This window comes from Staurois parvus, unplaced genomic scaffold, assembly GCF_062004578.1.
Source record: "Staurois parvus isolate SC_StPar_1 unplaced genomic scaffold, SC_StPar_1.0 ptg000358l, whole genome shotgun sequence".
Taxonomy (NCBI): Eukaryota; Metazoa; Chordata; class Amphibia; order Anura; family Ranidae; genus Staurois; species Staurois parvus.
In genome coordinates, this window is record NW_028318154.1 from 2,197,501 (window position 1) to 2,218,950 (window position 21,450).

Consider the following 21,450-nt stretch of genomic DNA (forward strand, 5'->3'; position numbering starts at 1 on the left):
CTCTCTCGTTCGTATATATATATATATATATGTGTGTGTATGTGTGTATATATCGTGTATATTTATTTACGTATTTATTTTTTTTATTTCTCCCGTGTGTATGTGTGTGTGTGTGTGTATATATATGTATGTATATAAATTTTCTCCCCATAGTATTGGTCATATTTTAAAAATAGGAGCATGAGAATAACCATTCTCCATAGTGTCAGGCATGGGTGACCCCCCCCCCCATGTGACATCTGCTCTAGCTCAGTGACATACACCAGCCAGTGTTTAGCCAATAGCCACTACCTGGAATTGCTCCAAGGTTGTTCTTGTGGACAAAGGAGACTTTTTTTCGTAGTTGTATGTTGAGCAAGTGCCAGTCACCACAGACCACATAGGCACATGCAGCTCAGGAGAAATCTCATGAACGGATAAAATAGCAGAAAGTGGAAAGGCTTCTCAGTGACAGGAGAAAAAGATGTGGGAAGAGAAGTTAATAGGTGGTTTACCATTTAAATGCTTTTGATTTATTTTTACCTGCGTAGCTGATGTAGCTACACAACTTCATATGTATTCTTTAAGCAGGAATTACAAACCTCTTAAGCTGCAAGAGACCAAATGAGTATTATGTGATTTCTGCAACCTCTACTCCAATGTTAACATGTTATAAAAAATATTGGTGGGATAGATAGTGATTGAGGGACTAAAATACTTACCATTTCTAGAAAAAAGCAAATGCTTCCTTCAATGCTGGCCATACATATGAAAAGGTAAATTTGCCCTGGAAAAACCAAGAAGCAGCCTTTTGATTGTGTGAAGATTTCCATCTCCAAAATGTATGTGCCCAAATAAATAGTCATTAAAGTGTTAGTAAACACACAACAGTAAAATCAGTCTATATATGCAGTAAAGCATGCTTGTTATACTCGGTGTGGAACCTAAGGCTCCATTCACACTGACATTTTAATAACGCTGGTAACATTAGCTGTGTAAAGTCTTTTTGTCAATGTTTTTTCGCATTTTTACAGCTAAAAAAACTCCTCTAGAAACCCACTAGTTAGAGTGCATGTGATCAGCAAAGGCCCAGTCAACACTGTCCAGTCAGAGGTCAGGGGTTTTGCATCCTCCTAGAGCAGAATGAAAACTCCTACAAAAGCTTTAGCTAGTGCTTGGCTGAAAACTGATAGAAGCCACAAGACTGCTATATACTGCTGAAGAGAAACGGTATTTAGCAGGTCATGTTTACTAAAATAATTGTATTTCCATGTTCTGTGTACTGTGCGAGACCAAATATAGTGGATGCAGGGTCCTGGGTTTAGTAACACTTTAAGTAAATGTCATTCAGAATGTTTATTACTTTTTGTATCCCAGTAAGACTATTGGCATAACATTATTACACTACTATAAAGTGGGATTTCTAATACACATGGGCTATCAAATCTGCTCCCAGATATTCTATTTCTTTCCCTTTCTTCCACTTCTTATTCCTGATCTAAATTGTTTCTTGCAGTACAAGTTATACTTCCTTTTTGTTTGACAGATGGACACACTTGAGTTTATGGATGAAGAAATTAGTGGCATGGCAAGATGTCCATATGATGCCAAGCATGCCAATGTGGCTCTGTTTGCAGGTATGCCAATTATCCCTTTTCATATCCTAGGTATTGTTCAACACAGTTTTCCAATGGTACTTGCCACGATCTAGGAATAGTTTCCTTCTGGATGTTTTTGGTTTCTTGTTTGTTGGTGAAATACAGTAATGTTTTATGGCAAAACCATCTAGTCAGGGGTGTTTGTCTTTTTGACCCATACTCATGCTTATTCTTGTGTTCTGTTTTACCATTGACATTCTAGTCAGAGCAATATTCTGCCATGCTAATACAAGTATGATCTTGATGGCCTTTGTAAAGAATTTTTCAAGCTTGCTCAAAGTCCAATATCCCATAGCAGCCATTGAGATTTAAATCAATTTCTGTTTAATATGAACTAGTCCTCTTATGTTGGTCATTCTTGGCTCACATTTCAGTGAGTCCTGCAGAATCTGCTGAAATGCAAGCTGTGGGTGGCCCTGTTGGAACCACCCAGGTCAACCAGTTGACTTGAAACCTGACTTAGCGGGACACTTGAGCAAACACTCCATTGTATAAATTGCAGTCACTGGGGGATATTTACTAAAACTGGAGAGTGCTAAATCTGGTGTAGCTCTGTATAGAAACCAACCAGCTTCCAGGTTTTATTGTCAAAGCTGAAGTTAGACGCTGATTGACTACCATGCACAGCTGCACCAGATTCTGAGTGCTTCAGTTTTATTAAAGCCCTGTAAACACGTTGAGGATATTGAACGAATGATCGTCTGTGGTTTTTTGTTTTTTTTTTTTTTTTTTTGTTTTTTTTTGCATGCTAGTCTCATATCAAAAGAGAAGAGGTTACTAAAGTTATGAAAATTCTTGTACAACAGAAATTTTGGAAGTAATGTATTAGTATTGTATTTTTGGATGAAAACTGTACTGATTAAATGAAAAATGTACACTTTTTGGTATCGTACAAGAAACATTTTCGTGCTTGTCCCTTTCAAATAATTTCGGACTAATGCTTTGTACTAATCAGATTATAGTACTGTTGCTTGGAAAGCGGTATTTTTCGTACAATTTTCTGATTGTGTGTACTAGGCTTAAATCTCCCCCACTGTTTGGGTACAGTAGCCAGCAATGTAAATTTCTCCATCCATACTATTTTCTCTCCTCAGAAATCTAGCAGTGTATGGCTAGCCTTTGCCTCAAGGATATCTAGTCTATAGAAGTTGATTTAGCATTTTTGTATATCTCCAGCAAGGGCAAAGAAATTCGTCATTAAGACCTACCAGCTCGGTTGGCTTTGTCTCAGCAGAGTATATCTCAGCAGGAAGAGATTATAAGAGACTGAATGGAATGCTGATATAATCATTAGCGACTGTTTACTTACATATTACCTCCCGTAACTCATTATTGCTTTGCAGCATATGTTGTTTCTACCAAGTAGTGTATTAAAAAAGGGGGAAAAGAGGTAAAATAATCAACGGCTTTATTTTAATGAGCGCTAAATTTAATTCTGTGTTTAATGTCGTGTGCACCATGTTGAAATTGTTGCCTGTGTTGGGTAAGGAACAGTCTGCCATTTGGGTATAATTTCGATTTAGGCTTTTATGTGTTCTTTTTAGAAAGTATCATACTTTCATTGGTAAAGTGAAATGTCAGGTCTAATTGGAAATATTGCTTTAAACGTTTAGAAAGGTCAGTGAATAAATTTCACATTTGCATCCCAAGGTCATTTTTGGTTTTTTTTTTCTTTTTGTTTTTTTTCTTTTTTTTATAGTTTATCTGTTTTGTTTTATGTTGTTGGGGGAGGGGGGATTTGTAAATAAAACCAAATGTGCTATTACGCCATCAATACTGAAAGAGGAGCTCAGTTTGTCAGCCACTTAGCTAAATGATGTCTGTATAAATATGTCATCAGATGTCTATTTTTTTTTTTTTTTTGACAACTGCACAGAAGTCACAGGAATCTGACGCATTACTGCACCCATCTTAGTGATGTTACAGGAGCTAGGAATGCCACTCTCTACACTGTGGGTTTGATTTACTGAAGGCAAATAGCCTGTGCACTTTGCAAGTACAGTTTCACTCATTTTCCCAGAGCTTAGTGAATTTGATGAAGCTCTGCTGATTTTCATCATCCAATCATGTGCAGGAAGAACCTCCCTGTTTTTTTTTTTTTTTTTTGTTTTTTTATTGTTTTGTTTTTTTTTTATCTTCCTTGAACCTGATTGGGTATTCTTTCCCCCATTCATTAAACTCTGGGGAAAATTAGTGCAAATGCACTCAATCTGCCTTTAGTAAATAAACCACTACGTATACACATGAATAATATGTATATGGTGTGTGTATGTATGTATGTATGTATGTATACATATATACATATATATATATATATATATATATATATATATATATACATACATACATACACTTCAATGCTTCTGGGAAGGCTGTCCACAAGGTTTAGAAGTGTATCTATGGAAATGTTTGACCATTCTTCCAGAAGTGCATTTGTGAGGTTGGGCACTGATGTTGGACGAGAAGGTCTGGTTCACAGTCTCCGCTCTAATTCATCCCAAAAGTGTTATATTGGGTTGAGGTCAGGACTCTGCGCAAGCCAGCCAGGTTCCTCCACCCCAAACTCGCTTTGGGGCCATCCCCAAACTGTTCCCACAAAGTTGGGCGCATGAAATTGTCCAAAATGTCTTGGTATGCTGACGCCTTAAGAATTCCCTTCACTGGAACTAAGGGACCAAGCCCAACCTCTGAAAAACAACCCCACACCATAATCTTCCTCCACTAAATTTTACACTTGGCACAATGCAGTCAGGCAAGTATCGTTCTCCTTGCAACTTCCAAACCCAAACACGTCCATCAGATTGCCAGTACAGTGAAACATGATTCGTCACTCCAGAGAACACGTCTCCACTGCTCTAGAGTCCAGTAGTGGCGTGCTTTACACCACTGCATCCACCGCTTTGCATTACACTTGGTGATGTAAGGCTTGGATGCAGCTGCTCGGCCATGGAGACCCATTCCATGAAGCTCTCTGCACACTGTTATTGTCCTAATCTGAAGGCCACATTAAGCTTTGGAGGCTTTTAGCTATTGACTCTGCAGACAGTTGGTGACTTCTGTGCACTTCAGCATGCGCTGACCCTACTCTGTCATTTTACGTGACAGTCATATCAAAATAGGCTACAAACCACCTTAATAAACAAAAAGTGCAACTGCATGTTTTATTAATGTGTGCTATGAAGGTGTCATTGAGGTGTCTTCATGGTGCATGCATTGCTGTAACATGGATATTTTACCGCCCGTTACCACACTGCACCTGTGTGAATGGGTCTGAGATATTACGAATGGGTACCAAAAACAGAAATAGAAACCTGAAAGAGCTTCTAACATTTTCCCAATCTATACAACAGCAACAACAAAAAATTAGCTGTAGTGCAAGAAAAAAATATACTAAAAAATTTATCAGGTAACTTTATTTTTCTGTATAGATTTCCCATTGGGCTGCAGCCAACAATAAGACTACCGACTATAAACGTATTGGCAATGATAAAGCATCAAAGGTTGATGCAACCAGGTTAAAAGACTAAACCAAGGTTACAGTGTATTTCTAAAGCGGAGAATCCGTTTTAAAACATTTTCTTCATGCCAAAAAAAAAATAAAAATTTGACCTTGTATGTGCCCAAGGATTGAGATCAATGTGATCTACCTTGTGTGGGTCTTGCTTACAAACAAAGAAAAAACAATTCTTTTCAATCAGTTGAAAAAAAATGTAGTGCTTTTGTAATCATACCTGGCTCAGATTTGGACAGGTTAATTTAACTTTAATTTTTTGCAACAATAAAAATATGATCTGCTTAGTTGCAAAAACTTGTGTTTTTTTAATTTGGTTTTTAGAACACATTTTTGGTCTTGGCGACACAAAATCTTGGCTCCTTTGCAGACTAATCCCAAAACACTCACACAGTGAATAGGGAATGTATTTGATAGATTCTTGATGGATGTGCGTGAACAGAATTTTATTGTTGGCGAAATAGAAGGAACTCATCACTGCACTAGACCCCAGGGTAGCCTATTAGATTATATATTCTATGCCGTAGATGTTTTACTACTAACCCCAAGTGGCCTTGTAGAAACTTTTCATTTTTTATGGTGCTTTAGCTCCCATTTTATGCCTTTTCCTATTAGCGTGTGTATTGTATAATACGCGACCACCACTGAAATGTGCCCCAAAGGTATCAATCAATTGCATGTTAGACTTTCCTCCCTGACTTGAGAGGAAAGTATTTGAGTGTTTGATAGAGCCAAGTCCTGAGCTGTTTTTCATTACTTTTACCTCAACTTGAACAAAATAAAGAAAATGATGGAAAAAAACATGATCCAGAGGGGATAATGAGAGTGGAAAGAAAGATAATTTCCCATGACTCGTGTCAGCCTCATCCAAATGACCATGTAAAACCAAGTGTTTAGGAAAGTAACTGATGTCATGTATGATACTTGGAAAACCATTATTTTGCACTTAACACACTGAATTGCTTACATGTCAATATTTGGTTGTTTTCAACATGTGGGGGAAAGTGATGTATTTAACCTGGTACCATTGTGGGTGTGAAAACACTGTTATAGAAGTACAATAAAAATCATAGTGTGTTTGTTTTATTTTGAGTAAATTAACTAAACCATCCTTAAGTTGTGTAATTTGTTAGAGGAGATTTTGACCTTGTTTATTCCTAGAAGTTTTTGAGGTATGATCCTGCTAAAATTACTTGGCTATCTACTGCAATATCTATAGGGTACAGTAGATCTCAGAGACTTTTGGTAGCCCTTTCATGGGTAACTTTGTTATGGCCATAAACCCTTTTTTTTTTTTTTTTTTTTTTTTTTTAATCAGCCAGCCAGCTAATTAAAAAAAAAAAAATTTGAGAGCAAGAAAGCTTGCCAGCATTTGATTGCTAGGTTAGTTCCTCTTAAAGCCAATAGATGGATTGAAATTTGTCCAGTCCCTGCTGTGCCTGCAGAATTTTGATCCATCTATGGCCAACTTTAGTGAGGTTGAATGTTTTCACCTTATAGACTCATGGGGGTATATTTGCTAAAGGCAAATAGACTGTTCAATAGCTTATTGACTGAGGTGAAGCTCTGACTTCCATTATCCGATCATGTGCAAGCAAAAATGCTTGTGTGCTTGTTTGTTTTCTTGCATGTGATTGGCTGTTCTTTGCTAAGTGAAATTTCACCACATTTACTAAGTTCTGGGGATAATTCCCTTTCAAAGTACACGTTCCCTTAGAAAGTTAAGGGGCTATTTTCCTTTATTAAATCAACCCCTTGTTGTCTGAAGTGTTTATATTTTTTGGGGTTGATGGAGAGCTCGAAATCTAGTGTAGCTCTGCACAGAGACCAATCCGCTTCCTTCCTTCCTTTTTTTTTTTTTTTTTTGGGTCAAAGATTAAATGAACAAGCTGAACTTAGAAGCTGATTGGCCACAATACACAGCGGCACCTGGTTTTGCACTCTGCAGTTTTAGTAATTCAACCATCCAATAGGGTTCAAACGTCTATTATATTATGTCTAAAATGTAAATGCACCAAAAATTAAAAAAAAAAAAAATATTTCAGAGATGGTTATTTAGCTTATCTTCTTCTAAACTGTACTATTTACAAATCTGTGATCTACAGATCAGTTTGTTTAAATGTTTTTTTCCATTTGACCTCCCAACTTTGTTTAAATAATTTTTAGCAATCTGGTATTATATGAACAGGATAAGTAGAGGATAACTGAAATTAAACAGTGTTTTTGCCTGAGGATCTAAATTAGCATAGGATTTCTGGAATAATACCTATGTCGGCCTGTTTTCCGATGCTTGCCAGGTTGAACAGCGATTCACTTCATCTGAAGTTTTTCTGGAAACAATCAGCCATAAGACACAAATCCATAGGAAACCTGGCCTCATTAGTTTTTCAGGGAGCTACATATTTTTCCCTATTACATCAACCTCATAATCTTCTACAAATAAGCAATTGTAATGTCGATCTTCAGGTGCAGCCGTGTGCTGTGGAACTGAAATTGCACCCTGGCTAATAAGGGGATTTAGTCCATTAGTCTGCTAAAAATGACATGTGAGCATGTCATTGTAGTGTTTTCCACCACGCACCATAGACTTGTACAGACCCTGCTGTGGTATAAGAAATCTGATCTCATCATTTGCCTTAACCACAGTTCCTAGCTCTATAAGAGAAATGTAGATGTAGAAATATGTTTCCCTTGTAAATTATACACCTCGACCTTTGCTGTTCTCTATAATTATTATTATTATACAGGACTTCTATAGCGCTGACAGTTTGCGCAGCACTTTACATTATGGAGGGAGACAATACAGTAACAATACAGTTCAATACGAGGGATTGGAGGGCCCTGCTCCTTGGAGCTTACAATCTAGGAGGGAGGGGATAGTGGTACAAGAGGAAATTAGCTGTGGGGGATCGAGTGGTAGGAAGAGTAGGGGATTCCACTATTAGCTGGGGTCGGGGTAGGCTTCCCTGAAGAGATGGGATTTCAGAGTGCGCCTAAAAGAGAGCAGAGTAGGCGATAGTCTGATAGATTGGGGTAGGGAGTTCCAGAGGATGGGTGAAGTCCTGGAGACAAGCATGGGAGGAGGAGACAAGGGAGCTAGAGAGTAGGAGGTCCTGCGGGGAGCGGAGAGTACGGTTTGGGTGGTATTTAGAGACAAGGTCGGTGATGTATTTAGGGGCAGTGTTATGAATGGCTTTATACGTCAGTGTTAGTGTTTTGAATTTTATCCGCTGGGCAATGGGAAGCCAGTGGAGGGATTGGCAGAGAGGGGTGGCAGATACAGAACGGTTAGTAAGGTGACCTATATACATAAATGGTGATACATAAATATAATATGCAGCATCCTGGTTTCATTATCTCAAGAGGCCAATCTACTTTTAACATTTGGATTTTTTGTTCATGTTTACGAAGATTCCTTGGACATAAACATCCGGGTCATCTTCTGTTTCCACTCATGCGTGATAGCGCTTGATATATTCTTTTCATACGACCATCATACTATAATCTACATTCATAATGCAGACACACGCGCTATATATATATATATATATATATATATATATATATATATATATATATATATATATATATATATATATATATATATATATATATAGGATACTATGGTATCCTATAGTAGTATTGAGTTATTTAAAAAAAGACTTCTATTAATAATAACCCCTGATAATCATATTGCAGCTGTAAAATCATGCAAGTGTCACAGAGGAAACAGGATCAGCAAGCTATCCCAGACTTTCCTTTGCCAATAACAGGCTTTAGTGCTTTCAGGGGAATTCCAAGATGCTTCCTGGCCAGATGGGAGTGCCCCGGGTCCTTGTGATGTCATTAGCTTACACGTTTTTCTTAATGTAACCTTAACTTGGGGAAAAAGAGTCCATCTTCAGTGAAATCCAAATTTCAAAACGGTCTATAGATCCAGTGATATAGAAAGCAGAAATTCTCTTCATTTCTGTTTATAGGTAGGTTTTATCATACCCCTTCTATTTTATGGGCCCTACTTTTGGCCAGTGAGGCTGATCATCACATTAAAAGTGTAATGTAGTGGTGGAAAGAGAGGGGACCAGTCCACATTTTACAGGAAAAGTTGAAATTTGCATAAATCTTCAGTTGCCTGCATGTGTGGATATAATGATCTTCCTGACAAGTAGTTTTTTCACGCATGTGCTCAGTTGGAATTGCCTCATCCTACCAGTTTTATTCAAGTTTGACCACTCTTGCACAGTCCAAAACCCAATAGCTACAACATGTTTTGGTTGGATCCTGTTGAGTATACAGTTACTGATGTTGTGAAGTTGTTTGATGAAGGTGATCACAGAGAAAGGGGTGGCCTAAATTTGTTCATAGAATAATTTCAGACCGTATGAAGATTTTTACCTAGAACATGACTAATTCTCTTACACAATATGTATATACGTACACATTGTTACGTGAATACATATTATACCTCTCTATAAATACTATGCAGTTTGTATACCTTTCCTTACTTTTGACTGTCTGATCCAGAAGATGCCTTGCTTTCAAGACCCTGTTTAGAAATCTATGTAGATTTACACAATGCGTGAACATAAAAAATTAAAGCCTAGTCTCCTGATTTTTCTCTTTTATAGATGGGAAGCTGTATTCTGCAACTGTCACGGACTTCCTTGCAATTGATGCCGTCATTTATCGAAGTTTAGGAGACAGCCCAACTTTGCGAACAGTCAAATATGACTCTAAATGGTTGAAAGGTAAGCAGCTCTCATTAACCTAATATGTTAAAGGAAAAGTTCACCTTTTGGACAAAAATAATAACCGCACATATTTTTGCAGGTAAAAAAAAAACGTCCCTTTTTATTTTTGTCCAAAGGAGCCTGTAAAGCATTGCACCAGCGATCAGTAGATCGCTGATGCCATGCAGGTCACCTGCAGACCTGTCAGAATATCTGCTAGCCGTACAGGATGTACGGTCAAGCAGATATGTTGACAGCAAGCTTCAATGAACTACCACTGCGATCCACAGTTCATTGAAAACTACAAGCCCACAGCTGCTAAGGCTCACGGTACTTGTAGGCACAAATCCATAGAACTCTGCCATAGAACAAGCCCCGCACAGCCACGCTCTTTTCAAATTTGACAGATAGTATGGGGAAACTTCTCCCTGTAGTATCTGTCAGGGGGAGGGGCACGCTGCTGCGGCTATGGGAACATGTTACATGTTCCACCCTGAAAATGGGTGGAGCATGTAACATGTTTCCAAAGGTGTACTTATCCATTAACAATCCTACTACCCAATGTACAACTCAGTCAATATGAGGTTAAAACAGGTCTTCAACCTACTAACGTAATTTTTTTTTTTTTTTTTAATCAAATGCGGTACATATTTTTTTAAAGAACTAACCTATGGTAAGGTTAGCTCTTGACCCAGGGTGTTCTCCCACAGCATCCTGAATTGTTGGATGCCAATTGCTGCCAGTTGCCAGCATCTTCTTTATAATACAAGATGTTGCCTCTTGATGATAGACATTTGCTGTTTGGGGCTGATGCTAGTGACACCTTAGGTCAAGCCTTAGTATTCCGGGATAACTCTTTTTCAAGAAACTTTGCAATATTGCAGCAGTTTCAAATGAAATAAAATGTATAATTTCCAACTGATCCCATGGTTGGCATTGCAGCATGCTGTGAAAACAAATGCAAAATCTAGCATTTTATATTTTTGAGCCATCATAGGAATTATTAAAGCAATTGCAAATGTATGGAAATGCATATACACTTTATTATTATTACAGGTACTTATATAGCGCTGTCAATTTACGCAACGCTTTATTTATATATATTGTACATTCACATCAGTCCCTAACCCTCAAGGGGTGTACAATCTAAGGTCCCTAACTTACATTCATACATACACATACTAGGGCCAATTTATACAGGAGCCAATTTACCCATCAGTATGTCTTTGGAGTGTGGGAGGAAACCAGAGTACCCAGAGGAAACCCACGCAGGCACAGGGAGAACATGCAAACTCCAGGCAGGTGGTGCAGTGGTTGGGATTCGAATAATGGACCCTAGTACTGCCAGGCGGAAGTGCTAACCATTTAGCCACTGTGCTGCCCATGTTTTAACATGCATTTTCAAATTGAAAAGTGAAAAAATAGGAGGTTACTTTAAAATCATAAATAGTAAATATGTGAATAAAACACATATGATATGAATGGCTATGCAGCAGAAGGCATTCAAATACAGATACATGTATGAATACATGCAGTGTGAATAAGACCCAAGGGGGAAGGTAGACTAGAAGTTGAGTATTCTGTCCAGTAATAGCAGTAATATGAAATGTCACTGTAATAACATGACATTGTTCAGCTAGTTATGTGTCTGTCCTATCTGCAGAGCCGTACTTTATACATGCCGTGGATTATGGAGAACTTATCTACTTTTTCTATCGGGAAATTGCAGTGGAATACAACAGCATGGGGAAGGTAAGGCAAAAATGGAAGTAAATTACCAGCACTGCTGCTCTTAAGTCAACCTAGCAATAAGAGACCTTGCAATGAGAGTCATTAATCACTATGACAAGGCTAGCTTTGGGGGTGATTGCATTGCAGATCATGAAACTTTGCAATGTCTCTCAGTTGCAGTTCTCTTAAATTGTAGATTACTGTATTGGATCACTTCAGTGACAGACTACATGCTGAAGTAGTCCATGTTATCTTGGTTAACGTATCATTATCTGCATCCAACATCATTTCATCTTCGAGTTAACTGTCTCTAGCAATCCTATATTTTTTGTGATATTGTTTAGCGAAATCAAATTGTCATACAGTAAGAATTTTTCTGACCCATTTTATAAAAGTTTGTAAAGATATAATCGATAATCTCCTTTTTAGATAAGCCAACAGAATTATACCAGAAACAAAAAATGCTGGATACAAGTTTTAGGGAAAGGAATATCTTAAACAATGGATTTCCTGTTTAGTTAAACTCTTCTCTTGACTTCTACCTTAAAAGTACCAGTAGTATTTGTAGCTCACATTGTGCTTTGAAGCTGAACTCCAAGCAAACATGAAGTCCTTTTTTTTTCTGCTGCTAGATATCATCAGTTCAATGGCCAGAATCATTTAACCATCTTCCTATGAGCCCAGGTTTTCTTGGACTTTCCGCATCCTGTACCTGGGAATGGATAGTGAAAGGAGAACCAGCATAGTGATGAGCTCATCTCTCTGTCACTATGTTCTCTCCTTCTGTCAGGAGGCATCTTGGCAACGTATAAACTGATTAATTCCTTTTTTGGGTAAGTGCTTCTCTGCCATTCAGGAGAAGCCTTTTCTTTTCAGTGTATACATATTCTTCCTCTTATTGGCTGAAGTAGATATCATGATTTCCACCTCCACCAATCAGAGAGCCTTATATTCATAGATAAAAAAATAAAATGCTTCTTCTGAATGGTGGATAAGCATTCAGCCCCACACTATTTAATTCCGGAAGCAGATGGAAAGTCATCCATATTGATAATGGAGAGCAGTGCTGCATACTGTATGTAGCTAAAGCGATTACAGTATGCAACAGCGCATGTATTGCTCATGCCGTTGTGCCACAGCTTGGCCCAAGCAAACTATTAAAATGTAAAATAAACCTGGAATTCTACTTTAAATTACAGGGGCTTGCATAAACTATTCTTCATACATGGCTAAGGCAAGTAGGTGATCATAATTAGTTCAGTTGTGGGCTATATTGGTTCGTGATTAGTCACTAAGACAGATGGAACAAAGGCTCTCTGTGATGTAAGCTACACAACCTGTTGCGTATAACCGCAATCAATCACAATGTCATTATTATTATTATACAGGATTTATATGGAAACAACAGTTTGAGCAGTGCTTTACAATATGAGGGAGACAGCAAAGTTACGTTTAGTCTGGTTGAAAAACGTCCATCTAGTTTAACCAAAAAAAAACTGAAGTTATTTTATACCCACAGTTGATCCAGAGGAAGGCAAAAAAACCCAGCAAAGCATGATCCAATTTGCTCCTGCAGGGGATAAAATTCTTTCCTAATCCCCCGAGAGGCAATTAGATATTCCCTGGATCAACTTTACCTATAAATGTTATTAACCAGTTATATTCTGTGTATCTAGAAAAGAATCCAGGCCTTTTTTAAAGCAATCCACTCAGCTAGCCAGAACCAACTCTTGAGGGAGTCTATTCCACATTCCAACAGCTCTTACTGTAAAGAAACCTTTCTGTATTTGGAGATTAAATCTCTTTTACTCCAGACTTAAAGAGTGCCCTCTTGTCCTCTGCCCCAGTCAGGCTCCATGTACACGGGACACTTCTGAACGATGGAAACTGACTGCTGGAAAACGTAGGTTAAAAAAAGTCTGCTTATGAGCGTTTACGTTTAGAAGCGTTTTTTAAAGATAACCTCAGGAGACCTTCCAAAATGCCCAGAATGCACTGAAAAACAGTAAGAAATTAACTATTTCAGACATTGTGAGAAAGCAGAAGCAGAGAGAGCAGTATTTGTTGAGATTAGCTGTCTTTTTTTTTTTTTTTTTTGTGTTTGGATGTGTTCCAGCTCATTTCTGTGCAGAAATTATTGCAGCAGTGTCTAACATAGTTTCTTTCATGCCAAACCTCAAATATGGTGTACCAGGTCCATTTGAGTACAGGGAAAAAGCTTTGCATGCATTTTTCATGATGAAAAAAGGCTCTGGACAGCATCTGGAAATGGAAGAGTTAAAAAAAATTCCAAACGCTTGTAAACGTGGTTAGCTGCGTTTACACGAGTTTAACGTTTGAAACGCTGATCAATTCTACTCCTAAATGCAAGTTTGGTGCGTTCAAAAAAACGACTGTAAACTCAACTGCCTGTAAACGACATAGTGTACATGGACACATAGGGAAACGTTAGGGAGAGTTCAGGGGCTGCTGAAAAAAAACGCAGAAAAGCTCCTAAACGTGAGTTTATCAGCTGCAGTGTACATGGAGCCTTAGGCTGGCCATACATTATACAATTATCTTCCAATTTCTGCCCAATTTCCTTTAAATTTACCTTCAACTATGTAGTGCAAGGGCCTGCCTAATTGGATACAACTGAAAGTGTTGTTTAGGTTTGTCCTCCTATTGTATGGTTTTTGGTAAATCTAAACCAAAAATCTCCAGATAATTGTATAATGTATGGCCAGCCTTGGACTACAACTTGCTCGTGAGAGCTTACAATCTATTAAGATCATCTGTTTAGCAATTGCTTGTTACTTCTAGAAATGAACCACTAGTGACTTTAGTAGCACTATTTAGTCCAAGCAAAAACAATCAGTAGATCTAGAATAAAGTATGTTCTATATTTTCTATACACTGGTGCAGCTGCATACCAACACATTGTATTAAAGCATGAGACTTGCATATAAAACATACTAAAAAAAAATATTTTGCCGACCTTAAGAACTTGTTACGTTCCAACGGTGTTAACTATTGTACAGTGAAAATACCAAACGAGGATTGGGATTGATTTTGATGTGCACACTTTCCATACATGAGCCTCTTTTTAAATCCAACTGTTTAAAGGAGCGTTGTGTTGAGTCAATGTTTCTTCTGTTACAGTTGTAGCTGCGATTTAGATGTAAATGCCATGCAAAATGCAAAACTGCATAATTCATTCAGATTGGTAAAAGAATACATATATTTTACTTTCTGGAGCTATTGTAAGTCGATACACTGAACTGTAAATACTTCGACATCTACAGGACATTTGTGCACTGGTGCTGGTGGCCTTTATTTGTACTGCTTTCTACAGAGCTGTACATGGAATACTGCCAGTTGTTGTGTATAGCACCAGCTGACCGTAAACAGCTTTGCCCTTATTCAGCGTGTGCAACAGACAGCAAATGGGTAATGAGAATTATATTCAGCTATGAATACTTTGGGAGTCTGTTAATTCAAACACAGATCCTATTAAGCCAGCTTCTGTATTTGTGAAGACATAAATGTAGCTGCTGGCTTCATAAAGAGCTTTACTTTTTTTTCAAACTAGCTTTTTAAAAAAGACATTTTGTGTCTGGTCACTATGGACATCACTGGTCATTTGTCTTTCATACACTTTCAAAGTGTAAGCCTAATATTGGCTACTATAATGTTCTATAATCTTCTATAATATCAATGCTTAACCTTTTTAAAGGGCTGCTATAGCAGAGGCTTTACATATAAAGCCATCCACTATGCGCTAATTCAGTAAAGCCATGCCAAAGATCAAAACATGAAAAGTACAGTTCCACTTTGAAACCAGTCAGATTTCTGTTCACCATGGTCATATCAATGAAAGATGAATGCTGATCAGTTGCACACCACAATTTGTCATTGTGCTCCCTTGCAGAATACTGTTGTTAGGACACATTAAAATACATCCTAAATCTAAGCTCCACACAATACATATAAATTAATGAAACGCTTTATTAACACATCCTTAACCACTTCCTGACCGCCCTATAGCAGAAATACTGCTACAGGATGGCACGGATGCACAAAATCGCGTATATATACACAACTTTGCCTTTCCAGGTAGGGGGCCCGCCACCAGCCGTGGCTGTCAATCTGGTGATTACTTGTCGGCGCCCGGTGATTACCTAGGATCTTCGAGGATATTTCTCTTTGTTTACTAACCGTTCTCCTCCGTCAGCTTGGGCACACTGCTTTGGATGGCCCTCATGTTAACCCATTCCTGCCCAGTGCCATTAGTACAGTCAGTGCTTTCTTTTTTTTTTTTTTTTTTTAGCACTGATCACTGTATTGGTGTCACTGGGGATGTCAGTGACACCAAGTCAGTTCCCCCCAGTGTCAGAATGTCTGCCAAAGTCCCGCTATAAGTCGCTGATCGCCACCATTACTAGTAAAAATGTAAAAAATCCTAGTATATATACCACAATCTGTAAACGCTATAACTTTCACGTAAACCAAATAATTTACACGTATTGGGATTTCTTTTTTAGCAGACATGTAGCAGAATACATTTTGGCCAAAATTTATGACGAAATTTGATTTTTTTAAAAAAAAATTTACAGGATATGTTTAATAGCAAAAACTCCAAAGTATTTGTTTTTTTTTTTCTCAAAATTGTCGCTTTTTTTTTTTATAGCGAAAAAATAAAAAACTCACAGGTGATCAAATACTGAAAGAAAGCTCAATTTGTGGGGTAAAAAAGGACATAAATTTAATTTGGGTGCAGCATTGCATGACCGTGCTACTGTCAGTTAAAGTAACGCAACGCCATAACATAAAAAATGGCCTGGTCAGGAAGGGGGCTAAATCCTCAGGAGGGCAAGTGGTTAAAGTGTTACTAAACCCACAACAGTAAAATCAGTCTGATATGCAGTAAAGCATGCTTGTTATACTAACTGTGGAACCGAAGGGGTTCATCTTCTGCATTGTGTAAAAAGGATGTTTGATCCTCTTCTCTGATCTGCCCCTTCTTTCATTGTCACCCTCTTATCTCCTGATAAGACATATCGTGTGGAGGCACTCTGCACATGCTCAGTTTGATGTGTATTGTTAGGTTTTTTTTTTTTCTTCTTGGGAGAGTGCATATGATCAGCACAGGACCAATCCACACTGTCCAGACAGAGGTCAGGGGTCCTGCATCCTAGAGCAGAACGAAAACTCCTCCGACTAGTTTTAACATATGCTCACCTGGACACTGATAGAAGTCACAAGACTGCTCTAACTGCTGATGAGAAGAGGTACTTAGCAGTTTATATTTACTAAAATAATTGCAATTCCATGTTTTGTGTACTGTGGGAGCTCAAATATAGTGAGTGCAGGGTTCAGGGTTTAGTAACACTTTAAATGTTTTGTTTTTTTAAATCTGAAGTCTAATGCGCATGTAGAATACCTTTTCTTGTTTCCCTTAATCAACATGCAACTAAATATTTTCAATCAAAACTTTTTTTTTTTTTTCATGCACATTGAGACCTAGTGACATCTCTGGGTCTTTCTGCTGGTCTTTGCTCTGTAGGAAGATTGAGTTTGCTGCTCTGCCTCAGATCATCCTTTTAGAGCCTGAGAACATATCCTTGGCATCCCTTGAGACGTGCATGCTCCTACGTGCTTTAGACTTTAGCTGTGGAATCTGCTGGTCAGGTACTTAAAAGAGAAGCATGGACTTATTTATTTTCACGCAATCATACTTACCTAGGTGGATGCAGTATTGGTCTGATGCTGCTTCTGTTCCCCATGAAGTGTGAGAACTCAGCGATCACTTGGCAACTGATCCCTCAATTCTAACAGCTGCAGAGAAAGCTGCTCAGGAGGATATATAATATGTTTATTATTTTAGGGAAAAATGAGTTGTTCCTCTAGAAATGCTTTAAATTCAAGCAGTGCAAGTACCTTGAGAGAAGAGTTACTATGTCTGCAGCTTCTCCTTCTCACATGATGGGTTCGGGAGGAGAACGGTTTGTTGTACTGAACTGAAATAAAGAAATGATGTGAGGTGTAGTGATGTGGCAGAGCGTCTACATTGCAAGACTGGGTGGACAGACATACAGATCATTTAGCAGATAATTCGCTACCCCCATATCTATTTCATCTGTGTACTTATCTGTTTGCCTGGAGTTCAGCTTTATTGAAGTGAAAAAAATCTAGAAGGCTACAACTGATGATCATTCTAAAGATGCTAAATGCCTGACTTTCAATCTCTCAGTCACTGACCAGGAGACATTCAGAGTGAAACTAGAACTCTGGTTCTGTGTCCTTTTTTTTTTTTTTTTTTTTTTTTTTTTTTTTTCAGGTCAGTGAAAAGTTGGCATTGACAGCTAGACAACATTAGCAGCCTACTTACTTCTCTTAGAACATGTGTCTTAAAAGCAAAAATCACACCTTGAAATTAATTATGCAGTTTGAAAAGATTTAACTTTTTATGTTGTTAATAGATCTACTATTGAACGAAATCCTATAATAAGCAAAACAAAAAAAATGTTTGATAGGGGTCAGACAGTTGCAGAAAATGGAACTAGAAATAAAAGGAAATGCTATTTAAAAACTGTCTGAGATCAGAATACGTAGCAGAGGAATATTAACCAAGGCTTTAGTGAAATCTGAGCTCCTCACCACCGTCTCTTCTCCAGACCATAGTCACTCATACAGAGAGATTTCTTTGCGGTGATGTAGTGGCAAGTAGAGATTCATTTCGGGTTGATATAAAAGCAGTATGATGTCAGGGGTAATACATTTCTTCTGGAGTGCATTGGATCAAACGCGCTTCCAAGGCTTAAACCCTATGATGTATACGTGCAAATAATATTATTGATGTGCAGTCTAGTCTTTTTTTAGTGTTAAACATAGGAAAATAATTTAAAAAGGCAAAGAGCAGTGTGCTGAGTGGGCCAGCCATATTTCATTGCTCTGGGTGAGGGCTGGAGTCTCATTCTAAATAAGCTCTTATGGCTTCCTTCACTTACTAGCAGATTTCAGAATCGTGTAGAAAGAAACTTAAAATTTTTTTTTATTATTTTTACATTACTACTTGTAATTTTAGTACATCAGTTATGCTCATTACAGTGCTTTTTTTATTCTGTATTTATATAGTGCCAACAGTTTCGCTGCACTGTACAATTACAATACAGTCCAATACAGAAGGATTAGGAGCTTACAATCTAAGGGGAGGGGGAAGTGGTATATTAATATCCATTTTCATGTTATTAAAGAATTTAAATCCGCATTTCTTATTAAACAAATTACCTGAAAATACACATACTTTGTTTCATGCAAACTGCAGAAGTCACTTTAGATGTTAAAGCATGAACCACACGTTCGTTATTTCTTCACATACCACTTATTTGGGTACACGGCTCATTAAAGCCCAACTCTGAGCTTTGCACACACCCCCTCCAGTGAAACCCACACTCTGAGGTCAGTCACGTATTTTTTTTTTTTTTATAACAACTCTGATTGTTGGTCATGCCATGTGCTGGGTCCTCTTCAGTCTTCTCATGGCAGTGAGCAGCCCTGGATAATGCAAAGAGCAGCACTGACTTTATATCGGCACTGAATTGTGCATCACAGTGCTGTGCTCAAGGGGTGAAGACTTGACACCCTGCACCCACAGTCTTTTTTTCTTGTTTCCTCAAACTCTTGGACATCTTGTGGCTTATTCAAAATGCTCTGAACGCAATACTTGCCTTCAGTTTTAAGCTGTCCTCTGCAGTATCCACAATTATCAGCATTATATATACCCTGGTGTTGGGCTTTAAAGCTGAACTCTGACTACCATAATTTTAGTATCTTTTAAACTTGTTGTGATCACCTCTGCAGTATAGCTTTTTTTGTGCTTCAGTTGGTATAAAAATTTTACTTACAGTTGTCCTTTTTCATACATCTTCTGCTGTGCTTCAGACAACCCCCCTAGCGTACACTAACACTGCAGCCGTGATTGACACACAGTGCTTTGACTTGTGCTGTAATATGTAATAATGATGTTGCACTGGGGACACTACACTGAAAAGCAACAAATATAAGAAGAAATTTTAATGTAGAAAATCTAAAATCATAGTACCCGGGACTGTAATAAGTCCAGCTTAATAAGTTAAAAATGTTGCTTTTTATTCAATAAGGACATATATAAAATTATTATAAACGGACACATAAATCATAATCAACAATGCAAAAACATGAACGTGATGACTACATTGCCATTACTCAATATCTTGTGAAAGTCCCGACACATTTCCTGAAACAACGTTTAATTCTTCAGGAAACATAAATAGATATGGGTGCAGGGTCTCTGGAGAGAACAGGTCAGTAATAAAAGAGGAAAGAAAAAAAAATCAGGGCAGAAAAGGGGAGATACACAAAAATGGCAATCAAATATATCAACCCCATATCCAAAAAATGTGTTAAAACATAAATATATGCATGTGTGTGTGTGTATATATGTGTGTATATGTATGTGTGTATATATATATATATATATATATATATATATACACGTCACAAATGCCAAAGGTGAGATATAAAATTGTAAAAAGCAATGCTGGCCAAAAAAACAAAAAAAAAACAAAACATGCAGTGCAACAAGTAAGCACCACTCTGTGGAACTAGTCCAAACCTGAATTTGAATGAGGTCTTGGTGTTACTCCTAATAGGAACATGGGATGATGGTCTAGAATTTGTTTAAATGTGTGCTTTTTTTTTTCTTTTTCTTCATAAATAAGATATAAATAAAAGCATCAGTGTCCAGGGTGCTGCATGTTCCGTCAAAACCCAATCCTTCATACCCCAACTGCCTGGGAGGGGCTGTGTACAGTCCTGCTTGTATGTATGCAAAGAAAAAAGAAAAAAAGAAGCTTACTTTGTTAGTTCTCATGCCACTGTCAGAGCAGCGATGACACTGGTAGTGGAACTTAAAGCATTTCAAGCTTTGTGTCATTTGCATACATATGGCTGGGACAGAAAGGACATCAAAAATTGATTGGGCGTTGATGAAGTGAATAGCCCACAAGAACTGTCAATTAATGTGTTAGAAACCACTTCCCTTTAGGTTGCCTATTCATGATGGAAACCAAAGCTAGCCACACGAATAGATTTCTCTTAAGCCTGCCACTGAACAACAGAAATCTAATAGTTTTTTCATCCACATTAGAGCACAGATGGACAAATACCCACTTCTGGGCTATTGTATTCTGATAGCTGGCTCCGGTGGCTGTCAGAATCCCCAAACATTTCCTACATCTGGTTGGATGCAGACGATGTTCGGTCAGAAATTTTCCAACAGTCTCTTACGACAACACCATTGCTTAATGGAATTTTTTACACTGGTGGTCTGTGGTGCTGGCAAGACCACCCATTCACTAAATTTTCACCAGAGCAGCATAAATTGGCTGACATAAAAGCAGTGTTTGGCCAGCTTAAGTGGATAATACAGAAAGAAGTGGTATTCTACAAACTGCACCATAATCTAAATCAATCACATTTCAGTTTACTCTCAGCAGCTTCTTTGATTAATTTCAGTTGGTTTCTGGGAGTTGTGACACATTGCACTCCCTCATTGCATTTTGTAGAATTTTAAATTATAGCCTGCAGTTTACATGCAGCATATTTTCAGAAATCTCTTCCTCCAATTATCCTCAGAAAACATCTGAACTGATCCCTTCTAATCATTTACACTTTAGAGAAGACCCCCTAGGGGTAGGAGAGGAGCCTTTTCAAATGCTAGGTCACACACACATCCCCCTGGCTATGTAACTAAAGCTTAGGTAGTAATAGTAATCCTTTAGGACATTGCAATCGTTTCAAGAACTTTCTTTTTAAACCG

General features: G+C 37.9%; 1 protein-coding gene across 5 annotated transcripts in view; it reads left to right on the top strand.

Moving 5' to 3' along the window:
- Window positions 1-21,450, top strand: part of SEMA6A (semaphorin 6A) — a 273,665-nt gene that overhangs the window by 134,056 nt on the left and 118,159 nt on the right. For all 5 annotated transcript variants that reach the window (XM_089684826.1, XM_089684822.1, XM_089684823.1 and 2 more), the window contains exons 7-9: window positions 1,526-1,616; window positions 9,777-9,896; window positions 11,542-11,630. In XM_089684826.1, the coding sequence (XP_089540952.1) occupies window positions 1,526-1,616; window positions 9,777-9,896; window positions 11,542-11,630 (300 nt within the window). The remainder of the gene's footprint in view (window positions 1-1,525; window positions 1,617-9,776; window positions 9,897-11,541; window positions 11,631-21,450) is intronic.